The 13,108-nt window shown below is 34.6% G+C and overlaps 1 protein-coding gene across 7 annotated transcripts in view; it reads left to right on the top strand.

Annotated features, from left to right (window-relative positions):
- The window catches only part of PHTF2 (putative homeodomain transcription factor 2), a 183,985-nt gene that overhangs the window by 95,305 nt on the left and 75,572 nt on the right, over positions 1 to 13,108 (top strand). For all 7 annotated transcript variants that reach the window (XM_055392512.2, XM_055392514.2, XM_019031739.3 and 4 more), the window contains exons 3-5: positions 1,504 to 1,560; positions 8,634 to 8,703; positions 9,693 to 9,851. In XM_055392512.2, the coding sequence (XP_055248487.1) occupies positions 1,504 to 1,560; positions 8,634 to 8,703; positions 9,693 to 9,851 (286 nt within the window). The remainder of the gene's footprint in view (positions 1 to 1,503; positions 1,561 to 8,633; positions 8,704 to 9,692; positions 9,852 to 13,108) is intronic.

Below are 13,108 nucleotides of genomic sequence, written 5' to 3'. Positions count from 1 at the left end.
AAAATACAAAAAATTAGCCAGGCGTGTTAGCCAGGCGTGGTGGCACGTGCCTGTAGCCCCAGCTGCTCAGGAGGCTGAGGCAGAAGAATCACTTGAACCCAGGAGGCGGAGGTTGCAGTGAGCCGAGATTGCACCACTGTACTCCAGCCTGGGCAACAGAGCAAGACTCTATCTCAAAAAAAAAAAAAAAAAAGAATAACAGACATTAAAGGTTCTTATCGAGTCACTTAAGTTATTTTATTCTACCTCCTTTGTGTCTACTTTTAACCCATTCTGGTATTCTCAGTTTCTCAGTTCTTGAAATTGAGATATAAAAAATAATGTGTAGATTAAAGGACTTTAGGGTAAATTATGTTGTGAGTCAGAAAATACTCTTTCCTCCTGTATTTTCTTATAATATCATTGCCTATCTCTGGTCATTTTCTGTCTCTAGTCTCTTAAATGTAGTTATCTGAAATATATTTAATTTCTTAGGATTCTAATTTTAAATTAATGCAAATAATGAAAATTCCTAGTCACAATTATATGGTGTTGACCCATTTCAGTGTCCTTTTGGATATGGGGAATTAAGTGGAAACTGGAGACAGCAGGAGCTAATAGCAAATAACTTGGGTGGGAACAATAAAGAATGATTTGTTCATCCTGCCCTGGTGAAGGTATAGTTCAGAGAACTTTCCAGCATCTAAGAATAATAAAAATAGAAGCTGTAAGAAATTCTGCTTCATAATTATTTTCCTGTGTCTTCAATCATTTCACAACTTTGTTTTCCAATTTAAACTTTAAGTGGTAATTGCAGTCTGCATGTTTATAAATTTTTAATTGTATAGCATATTAGTACTTTTCTTCTTTAAAAATAATGCCATAAAGAATTTGTCACTTGGAAGTTTTTCCCCAAATATAACAGAGCTGTAGCAATTGTGTTTATTTACAATTAAGGATTCCCTAGGGCAGTGGTTTTCAACATCGGAATCATCAAGAGGGATTTTAAAAAGTTTTTTAATTTTTATTTTAGGTTCAGGGATACATTTCCAGGTTTGTTATATAGGTAAACTCATGACTTGGGGGTTTGGTATATAGGTTATTTCACCACCTGGGTACTAAGCATAGTACCTGATAGTTTTTTGGTTTTTTTCTGAACCTCTCCCTCCTTTGAACTTCCTCCCTCAAGTAGGCCCCAGTGTCTGTTGTTCCCCTCTCTGTTCAAGAGGGATTTTTAAAACACAGGTTTTGGGGCCTCACTCTTGTATTTCTGATTCAGTAACTCTGGAGTGGGGCCTGAGAGTTTGCATTTCTAACAAATTCCAAGGTGACGCTAATACTACTGGTCCTGAAATCATACTTTGAGAACCGCTGCAGTAATATGATACTGATCTGAGAAGTCTGAGATAGGGCTAAATCTAATCTGTGCTGAATGAATACTGAGTTGCTTGTATTTCAAGCAGAGTTATACCTATTTGATGGGTACCAGCAATGACCATTTAATGTAGTGTCTTCTTTTCATAGATTGGAGCATATGATCAACAAATATGGGAAAAATCTGTTGAACAGAGAGAAATCAAGGTAAGGAGTTTATTTCGTTTTGTTTATTTTGAAACATAGTTCTATGAATTATTAATTACATTTTCTGTAGTGTTTTTTAATATACTTTTAAGATATAAATTACTATTCTGTTGAAGCTTTTAAAGAAAGAAGTAAACTTTATTTACCATAGTCACGTTTACTTCTGATGTTGGTTTTTTCTTTTTATCATCTTTCTGTTCTTTTAAAATTGAATTTCTAATGACTATTTTTTTGTCAGCTTTTTTCCCCTTTCACTTGTCACTTATACTTCTAGTTTGCTTTTCCTCCCTTTTGATGCTGTCATTGCTCTGTACAGTTTATTAAACTGGTAAGTGTTTCAGGATTTTTCCCGCCTGAGTGATCCTGTGCAAATGCTGCTCTGCTTAATTGAGATCTGCTTTTTAGTGCTACTAACAGATTGACTTGGACTCAAAAAGAGTCACTGAAAAGTTGGTCATTTTAAAAAAGAATTTAGGACAGTAAAGCACTAATTAAAATGTTTTTGTAGTAGGCATTTTCTTCCTGAACATGTAATCATGTCTCTTATGCTGATAAAATATTCTCATAGATTACCTCGCTAGCATGAAAACTGTTTTTCAACTGAATTTATTGTTTCCCAGCACTCTTTATTGGTAATAAGATTTATATTTTTCATTTGCATAGATACTAATCAGTGTGTTTCTGCACGAGCTAAATTTAATCTGGACACAGACAGTATTACTTTAGTTACTTGACATTTTCTATTTTGTATAGAAAAGTTTTCATTAGATTGAAAACCAGTGTCTATAGTTACTAAAGATCTGTCCAAAAATTTGTTAATGTTTAGACTACTTAGTCACTTGTAATAAAGAGCAAGATTCTTTCCCATTTGGCAATTATAATCTCTAAACTTTTGAGGAAGGATTAATACATTTAACAAAGTTGTGGTATGTGTTAAATATAGGATTAAGTCATGGGACAGAAAGATAAAATAGATTATAGTTTTGTAGGGGAGATGCATAATTACACGTGAGATAAATTCCTTTAAGAGAGGCATGCCTAAAACTCTATAGAAGAGTGAGAGGGGAGACAAGCCTGGGGAGATTGGGAAAGATTTCATAGAGGAAGTGGTTCATTAACTCAAGGAAGACATTTCAGACAGATGAAGAGCAGATGGAAATATATGTAAAGGATGGAAGAAACATGATTGAGGCAGGACTCCCTAAGGAGTTTGATTTGGTAATAGGTTGGATAGAGGAAGGAGACTAGTGTCATTAGGAGTAAAACTAGAAAGGAAAATGGAAGTCAAATTATGAAGGGGCTTGAATACCTTGCCAAAGAATTTAGACATAATCTGGAAAACAACAGGGGAGATATTGGAAGATTTTAAGCAGAAGATTATATTTTAACAAATGTACACAGGCAGCACTAAGGATGATAGGAAATACTGGAAGAAGAGCACATTTAGAATTCTGTTATAGAAATATCTATTTGGTACTTGGGAGGGACATTTGAGAGTTCTCAGTTTATAAAGTGTGAATATGTATAGGTATGTGTTTGTATGTGATACATACATATATAAAACATTATATAGATATAGCTATAGGAATGAGTAGATTTCTGTTGAATGATGAAATAAAAGGACTGAGAACAGAGCATTGGGAAATAACTAACATTTAATGGGTAGGTAAATAAAGAGATGCAAGTAAAGAAGGAAAGAGAAGTAGGAGATCCATGAGAAAATAGTATGGAGAGAGTATGAAGAAGAGTTGGGATAGTCAAGCAAATAAAGAGCAGCAGAGAGGTCTAGTAAGATGCCATAATACCTTTTATCCTCTTTGACAGTTAGAAAGCCTTTAACTCGTTAGACAGGAGATATAAGTACCTTGAGAGGTTATGTTATCAGGTTGACACATTTGGAATTTAAAAGCCTCAGAAAAAATATATGTAAATAATTTTTTTAGTTTTTGGGAGCTATTCACAAATTACTATTTGTATTCACAAATTACTACATTACTTATGTAACCTCCTCTTTTTTAAAAGAACTCTTAAATCCTAAATGTACGTTAGGGTGAGGAAGGATTATATTAGTTACTACTTGGTGCTACTAACAGGATGATCTTAGGGAAAGTTAGGACCTACAACTTCTTTCTGAAGTGTGTCTCCCTTTAAAGATGATACCTTGTAATAGTAATTGAAGAATTAAAAACATAAAAACTTGCTCTTTTGGCAGGTGTGAAGGTAGCAAGTTATCTCGATCATTCACAGACAGTTATAGATCAGATGAACTCCTTGTTTCACTCTTTCCTTCTTTCCCACTATTGCACTTGACTAGTCTTTAAAAATAAAGATAAAAATAAGACAAAATTAAAGAAAAGTTGTTCTCATTATTTTTTTTCCTTTTGGGGTGATAAAAAAATTTCTAAAACTAGATAGTGGTAATGGTTGCACAATATTGTGGATGTACTTAGAACCACTGAATTATAGATTTTTATTGTTTCCTTTTTGTTTCTACAAAGTCATGGGGTACATGTGCAATTTTGTTGCATGCATAGCTTGCGTAGCAGTCAAGTCAGAGCTTTTGGGGTATCCATCACATGAATAATGTACACACTACCCATTAATCAATTTATCTGGCTCACACCTGAAATCCCAACACTTTAGGAGGCCCAGGTGGGAGGATTGCTTCAGTCCAGGAGTTAAGACCAGCTTGGGCAACAAAGTGAGACACTATCTCTAAAAAAAAGAATTATTTTTCTTAATTAGCTGGGACATACCTGCAGTCCCACCTACTTGAGAGGCTGAACCAGGAGGATCACTTGAGCCCAGGAGTTCGAGGCTGTAGTGAGCCATGATCACACCACTGCACTCCAGCCTGGGCAACAGAGTGAGACTTTGTCTCTAAAAAATACATACATACATACATACATACATACATACATACATACATACATAATAAACTTATCATCCTCCCTACTCTTGTTATTTTTAATTAAAAGGATCAATTTGTTAACAAGCCTAAAAGCACATTTCATTTTTACCAAACGTTCTAGTGGAGGCAAATTATGGTGTAAAATAATTCCGTATTTATTCTAAGGAAGTTAGAGAGGTACATAACTGTGGTGTATTAATGTTAATATTTGATTAAGAAAAAAACACTCTACCTGTTGTTTAGAGAACAGTGTACCAAATGTATTGAGTTTGTCCAATGTAATTGATTCTTTCATTAGCTGTCAAAGCAGTGAGCAGCTACTAGAGAAATCAAAGACATGAAAATATATTTTTTGGAAATGTTTATTTTTCAATTAAAGACCCAGAGTTGATATTGCTAAAGCGTAAAACCTTTTGTAAGTTGCAAATTATTTTTTCATAACCATTTTAGAAATTATAACTAAAATCTTTGATTTTTTCTGATTACCGTGACCAAAATTTAAAAGTAAATTTGGAAGTTTTTCCTGTTTTACTATCTACTAGACTTTTAAAGCTTCTTAAAAGACTAGACTTAAAAAGCTTATAAAGTCATTACAGAGAAAAAGGGGGTGGGGGAACTAAACAAGATTTCTAGAAAATGAAACTGTTTATGTACTTTGATGGAGTCTAGATATTAACAATACACAGAAGTCTAGATAACTGAACAGAAGCACTTCCTAAACTTAAACAGCCCATTTCATTTTTTTTTTTTTTTGGCCCAACATTATCTGTGTACTTAGAGAATTTTTTTTAAATAAAAAACTTTATACTACTGTGTTTGAGTCATTTCACTATAGGAACATACTATAAGAGTTTAAATTATATTTAATAAATAAAATATTTTTATTATTGGATATTAATTGCATTTGTGCTGCTTGTTTCTACTTTCTAGTTTGTGCATAAATTAGTGGTTTTAAAAATCTCATTTTTTAAAGAAAATCTTACTTTTCATTTTTTATTTGTTCATTTAAACTGTTTAACAGTTCTTGATAGTACTGAAAGCTATGCTACTTTGTGTGAATGTGGTTTACCCCAAGCCAATTGAAAATTTTCCAGTGTAAAATAGCTACTTAATTAAAATCAGATTTTATGAATGTTATATCTTGATGCTTTCTTGTATTTTTGTGAATAAAATAATTGTAGATTCGATCGCAACTCACTGCATCCTCTGCCTCCCAGGTTCAAGCGATTCTCCTGCCTCAGCCTCCCAAGTAGCTGGTATTACAGGCGCCCGCTGCCACGCCTGACTAATTTTTGTATTTTTAATAGAGATGGAGTTTCACCATGTTGGCTAGGCTGGTCTTGAACTCCTGACCTCAGGTGATCCTGCCCACCTCAGCTTCTCAAAGTGCTGAGATTACAGGCGTGAACCACCTTACCTGGCCTTCTGTTTTTTTTTTTCTTTTTTTTTTCTTTTTAAACCTTTAAATTATCTTGATAGGCTACCTTAGAGGGAAAATTTTATTGAAACTGGCTATTAGGGTGTGGCTCTACAATATAGCTCAAAATAAATATATTTTAATAGAATATAAAATTGGAAATGAACCCCATATAAACAAGGTCGATTAGAAGAAGCATGTTGAAAAACAATAGTTGTACAAATCAAGACAACTTACTGTTTCTCCTATAGGGACTTTTGGTTCTTAAAACAATCTTGATAAAAATTTTAGGTATACAGCAATAAATTAGGATTCAGATTAGTCAGAAGACATTGGCAATAAGGTTACTTTCAAGTTGTTAGGGAAGCAATTTATAAAAAACAAGTAAGTTAAAATGTGTTACTGTTTTCAAATATTTTTACAGTAATAAAGGTAAAATCTTACTGTAATAAACAATACTAAATCCAAATAGTGCTTTATTAATGAAGTTTTGTTTAAATATATGTATTATTACAGTTGCTTCTCCAATTTGCAAAATCTTGGGAATGATTTCTAATCCATCAGCCGCTTTATAATGACATTAAAATCAGAAATAATGTACAGATACAGCCCATACTCATTATTTGGGGTAGCTATGTTCTATAAACTCACCCATGAACACTGAATTAGTGCATACTGAACCATTGCTGCCTGGGGAAGTACCTTGTTTTATGTGTGTTTCTGTTTAAAGACACCTTATTTAATATATATTTTTGATTCATTAACAATTCATGGCCAACAGCACTGTAAATCATATCTGAACAGAGGTTATCTTTATTTATTTATTTATTTATTTTACTTTATATTGTTTGGGACAAAATCTTACTTTGTCGCCAGGCTGGAGTGCAATGGTGTGACCCTGGTTTATGGCAACCTCCAACCCCTGGGTTCAAACAGTTCTCCTTGCTTCAGCCTCCCCGAGTTGCTGGGATTACAGGCGAGTGCCACCATGCCCAGCTAATTTTTTGTATTTTTAGTAGAGACGGGGTTTCACCATGTTGGCCAGGCTGTTCTCAAACTCCTGGCCTCAAGTGATCCACCCACCTTGGCCCCCGCAAAGTGCTGGGATTAAAGGCGTGAGCCACTGTGCCTGGGTGAACAGAGGTTATCTAACACATTTTCTCTGTGAGACACATCACAGCATTCTTGCACTTAGGAACACGAGACACTGTTTTAAGCACTATACTTGAGGGCCATCTTGAACAACAGGATTGCCAACAAAAAGCACAAAAATGTGAAAAACATAACAAATAAAGGACACTGTTTACAGTAATCAGAGCTGAAACAGGAAGGTTAAAGCATCACCTTGTTCGACCTCAGCTGAGAACATGCACGTTGGGTGACTCAATTTTTTTTTCTTCACTCCATTCATGTCTGCAAATTAGGGCAAAAGCACCGTGAACGTTGATTTAGGGGTACAAAGAAATTTTACCAAGTAGGTGTGTTTGCAATTATGGAATCTGAGAATATGAGGATCGACTATATATAAAATTATCATTGCTATTTCTTTAACTTTTACCCTGTCTCCTTCATTTTTGTTTTTGCATCTCTGGGTGGTTTGCAACTTCAGCCAGAACTATTTGAAGGGATTCAAACATTAATTACATATTGGTTTCAGGGCGCATTTTTGGTTTAGACACCTCAGTTAATTCTGACCTCAAATATGGTTCTCTTCTTTGTTTTAGATTCAAACAGAATACTTAATCAGATTTTTACTTTGATGGGGGGTGTCATTGTTACTTGGATTAAGACCAAAGACAGGATTTACTGCACAGTTACTTGCTTAATTGAATGAATAAAAACCAAATCATCTAAACACTTGTGTCATCTCGCAGTAATTGGCTCCTGAAGAGTTTAGCTTAAGCTCTTGCAGTTTTTTGTTTGTTTTCTCTTTTTTATTTTTATTTTTGTTAGCTCTTCCAATTCTTAACATTCTAGTCTTAAGTAATAAAGTAATTTATTTTGTTATAGATTTTTTTTCACTAGTTTTGATCTACACCCCCCACTCCACTCTGTATACTGATAGCAGAAACTTAATTTTACTCAGTGTTCAATAATTTCAAGTTTAAATGAATTCAGTTTATGACAACTGCCTCTCCCTCCTCCCCTTCCTGGTTATGGTGTCTAAGTTCTGAGGTGATGAGGTGGCATTTATGGTCTGATGAGGGGTTGACATGTGAACATAATGGCAACCATCATCCTTGAGTAGTGCATTGTCCTCCCTGGGTCTCAGCTGATTGGCATCTGCTGAGAAGTCTGCATCCTTTCTGGTCCTCAGCTGTGTGATTTACTGCTTTCTGAAATAATGCCTCCAGCACCACACCTTGAGGTTCCTTCAGGGCTGCTGCTCCCCTAGCTAGCCTCAACGCTCTCCAAATGCCAGTATGGGGCCAATATAGTTCCCTCTACACCTAAAGCTGTACACCTAAATTTGCTTGGTAGTAATAGTATTTGTATTAGAATTTTACTGTTGGTAATAAACCGGCCTGGCATGTTACACACATCTCTAAATATATCTTTTTGAACAATAATAAAATTTATTACAATACTGTAATTGTGTTCCATTTGTAACAAATGCATAATGTGTTACATTTTGTTGGTACTATTAACAATTTTATTTTAAATTGAAAGCTTTAGAAATTGATTTTCTCCTGTTCTAGATTTAAGTATATATACAATTCCAATGCTTCTTTTGATATATTATAGGGGCTAAGGAATAAACCAAAGAAAACAGCACATGTGAAACCAGACCTCATAGATGTTGATCTTGTAAGAGGTGAGTCTTTGATAAATAAATGCTTAATACAAGTAGACATTGTTCTGGAAGAAACAGAATTCAAAATAGGTTTAAATATTGTATTAGGCTGTTTTGCATTGCTATAAAGAAATACTTGAGATTGGGTAATTTATAAGAAAAGAGGCTTAATTGGTTCATGGTTCTGCAGGCTGTACAGAAATCATAGCACCAGCACCTGCTTCTGGGGTAGGAAGCTTTACCCATGGCAGAAGGCAAGCGGGACCAGGCACATCACATGGCCAGAGCAGGAGCCAGAGAGTGGTAGTGGGGAGGTGCCACACACTTTTAAATCACCAGATATCCTGAGAACTCACTCACTATCTCAAGGACAGCCTCAAGCCATGAGGGCTTCACCCTTATGGCCCATATACCTCCCACGAGGCCCTGCCTCCAGCATTGGAGATTACAATTCAATATCAGATTTGGATGGGGACAGATATTCCAAACTATATCAGATATCTATCTGTCTGTCTATCTTTTTAGAAATAAAAACATTGTGAACCTTGATGAAGACAAGAATAGTATTAAAAAGAGAGAATGGGACCAGGTACAATGGCTCACACCTATAATCCCAGCACTTCGGGAAGCTGAAGGCAGAAGGATCTCTTGAACCCAGGAGTTTGACACCACCCTGGGCAGCAGAGTGAGATCCTATCTCAAAAAACAAACAAACAAGCAAACAAACAAAACCAAAAAACAATTAAAGTGGTGATTTGTAATTCCTAACTAGAACTGACATTACATTTGAATATTGTTCTATATTTATAAAATATGTGGGAGAAATTCTGTTATTTCAAAAAATGTTTTTTTCAAAATATTTAAAGTATCTATAAATTGGACATTTCTCACTCATAGTATAATACAGAATAAAATTATGTGATGTTTTTCAAACATTGAAATTTTTTTCTTTAAAGAAATTAAAGAATAATATATAAATATACTCTGTTGTCCTATTTTACTTTTTTCAGGGTCTGCATTTGCAAAGGCAAAGCCTGAAAGTCCTTGGACTTCTCTGACCAGAAAGGGAATTGTTCGAGTTGTATTTTTCCCCTTTTTCTTCCGGTGGTGGTTACAAGTAACATCAAAGGTCATCTTTTTCTGGCTTCTTGTCCTTTATCTTCTTCAAGGTATAATTAAGTGATTTTTGCTTTTACTTTTCAGAATGTTACATTGTTAGGTTTAATAAGTCTTTGTTTTAAACATATGCTAACTACTACTGAGTATGATGTATAAGTATGTTAATAAAGGCACATAATTGATTTGGTATTAAAAATATTTGAGAAAACAAAGCAGTTATTTTTCAGTATAATTTTATGAATATTTGAATCTGTAGATGGTTAAAGAAAAATAGAAATCGAGAAGATTTTTTAAAATTAGAAAAAAAACCTCATCAAAATGCATCTTCCACACATACATACATACCGGTCTTTTAAAAATACAACCTATACAAGTTTATTATTCCTGCCATAGGTATAGTTTCTTTTTTCTGTGCCTTTTACCACCGTGATGTGAGCTGTCCTTATACTTTATCAAAATTCTGTATACCGTGCACTCTGCTAGGTGCTTTCTAGATTCTCATTTCATTCTCACATCAACCTGATGAAGTACAGGGACTGTTACTATGCTTTGCTTATAGACGTGGGACCTGAAAGACCTGAGTGCCCAACGCCACATAATCATCAAGTATGGTAGAGCCCAGGTTCAATTCTAAGCATTCTGATCCCAGAACCACACACTTAACAGCTCTTATGGTGCCTCCTAAAACAACATTCTAGTGCATAGTCTTAGCAGCAGTATATAACACAACATGTATAACATTGTAGAGCATTTAGAAACTAAAGAAGAAACTATTCATATTCCATCATGTGAACAAAGCAGTTATTTTCATTTGGTTGATGTCCTTTCAGTCTTTTTAATATGTTATTTAAAAAAAAACCATGATTACAATCCTGAATGATTATTTAAATTTGTTTTATCAACAGATTCTAAGAGATACTTTTGAAATAAATGAAAATATAATAAAAACTGCAGACTGTTATTTAGATAAAGTTGTTTCTTCTAAGCCAGGTTACATCTTATATACATAAAAGGGTGTGGACTATGATAATTTTGTGGTTGTTGTTATTAGAATGTGTGTGTGTGTTTTCTGATTAAAGATATAATAATATTTTCATGGCAGGAAATTTGGAAAATGTAGAAAAAGCTAAAGAAAAAAAGAACTACCCATCATCTTGCCTTTAAATTTATAATACTTTTTAAATAGTTGAGATTATTTTATATAAACAGCTACATTTTTTTTTACCTAATGTCATAATATCAAAGTCTTTGTAAATATAACTTCTAAGTTACTAGAAAATATCTTGTCCTACTTCAATATTGGGCAGTTAAGCTGATTGCTATTTTTTGCTATTATAATTACTGCTGAAGTGATCATATTTGCTTATCAATATTTTCTAGTTATAGTGATCATAATTTTTATCATTTTCTTGTTTTCTTCTCAAAAGGACTTAAGAGAGCTTAATTTAAGTATAGTTATCTTCAAAGGTTTTCTGGCTTACCTAGAAGAGAAAACTTTATTTGAATGTGGTCAGAAATTGTAATAGTTTATTAGAGTAATTCAGTACCATTGATTGTACATCACAGTGCATTGTGCTTTTTAAGATATTGCTGCTTTCTAGTATTCCACGACAAACAAGTTTCCAGTGTAACTAAAAGTTCACTGACATTGTATAATTATATTGTGTCTGAAATTTACTTACTGGTTCCTCTAAGTTAAATAGGGAACACAGGTTAGATTGGGCATTAAATGAGATATTTTTAAGTTCAGAATCCAAGTTTTAATCATAAGGCCCTTATGATGAACACTAAACATTCTCCTAGTAAAGCTTAGTTAGAGAAATGACTTAACCTTCTTAAAGTCACACAGCTAGTGCCAAAGTCATGATGTGACTCTGATGACCCTCGGCAGGCTGCCATTACCTTTGAAAACCACTGTATGTCTATCTCCATTGCAGCACCCTGTGTAAAAGCAGGGTGCTGCAGTGCTCTGAGTTATGTCCTCGTTCTTGTTCGCACTTCTTGAAAGGCAGAAAGAATCAAATGCAGTCAGATTTGGTTTTATATAACTATGTATAGTTTTTTTATTTCAATTACGTGCTTTTTAAGTATCTTAGCTATGTATTCTCAGCTCTATCCCCATTTCTGCATGTCTTGGTTGCCTAGTTTCTTGCCAAGATTACTGCCAGGAAACCTCATATCATCTTCTACTTTCTGTCCATTTACCTATTAAATGACAAATTCAAACCAGCTGCTTAAGATCTAAATTTCTTCACTAGTTATCATTGCTTTCAAGATGCAGTCTGAGTTTTCAAATCCCTCCTTGAATTTCTATCCCACCTTAACCAGGCTAAACTAGCTCTTTGCTGTTTCTTAAACATTCCATGCTTTTTTGCCTATGTGTCTTTGGACATGCAACTCCCTTTGCGTGGGGTAGCCCTTTTCCCTTTTGTTTAGTCAATCCTCTGTGTTCTCTCAAATTTAGATTAGACATCAGACATCACTTTCTTTAAGAATTGTTTCATAACTCCCCAATGTAGTTACATATCTTTCTTATGTATATTATAGCAGTTAATCATAAGTATTATATTAGTCACCTTGGGCTACCATAACAAAATACCACAGATTGGGTGGCTTATACAACAAAATTTATTTTTTCACCATTCTGAGGGGTGGAAGTGCAAGAGTGAGGCAATGTCAGAGTTGGTGTCTGATGAGGCTTCTCTGACTTGTAGATGTCCACCTTCTTGCTGTGTCTTCACAGGGCCTTTCTTGTGTATGTGAGTGGAGAGAGAGAGTACTCTGGTATCTCTGCCTATTCATATAAAGACAAGAGTCATATCAGTTTAAGGCCTTACACTTAACGAATCTGTTTAACCTTTACTACCTCCTTATAGGCCCTGTCTCCAAACGTAGTCACATTGTGGGTTAGGGCTTCATTCAGCATATGCATTTGTGTGGGGAGGATGAAAGGAGCACAGTTTAGTTCATAACAGGTATTTTCATTGTTTCTTTATATGTCTCTTCTTTCCTCTAAACCAAGCTTGTCCAACCCATGGCCCATAGGCCACATGCAGCCCAGGATGGCTTTGAATGTGGCCCAACCCAGGTTCATAAACTTTCTTAAAACCTTATGAGATTTTTTTTTATTTTTTTAAAGCTTATCACCTATCGTTAGTGTATATTATGTGTGGCCCCAGACAATTCTTCTTGCAGTGAGGCCCAGGGAAGCCAAAAGATTGGATACCCCTGGTCTAAACCAAGGAATAGGGAGCAGAGACTGTGTCTTGTCTTTTTTTCTGCATTGCCTAATTGCCACTGAATCTTA

Source organism: Gorilla gorilla, chromosome 6 (genome assembly GCF_029281585.2).
Source record: "Gorilla gorilla gorilla isolate KB3781 chromosome 6, NHGRI_mGorGor1-v2.1_pri, whole genome shotgun sequence".
Taxonomy (NCBI): Eukaryota; Metazoa; Chordata; class Mammalia; order Primates; family Hominidae; genus Gorilla; species Gorilla gorilla.
The sequence above is the reverse complement of the archived record's forward strand: the minus strand, read 5'-3'. Positions and strand labels throughout refer to the sequence as shown.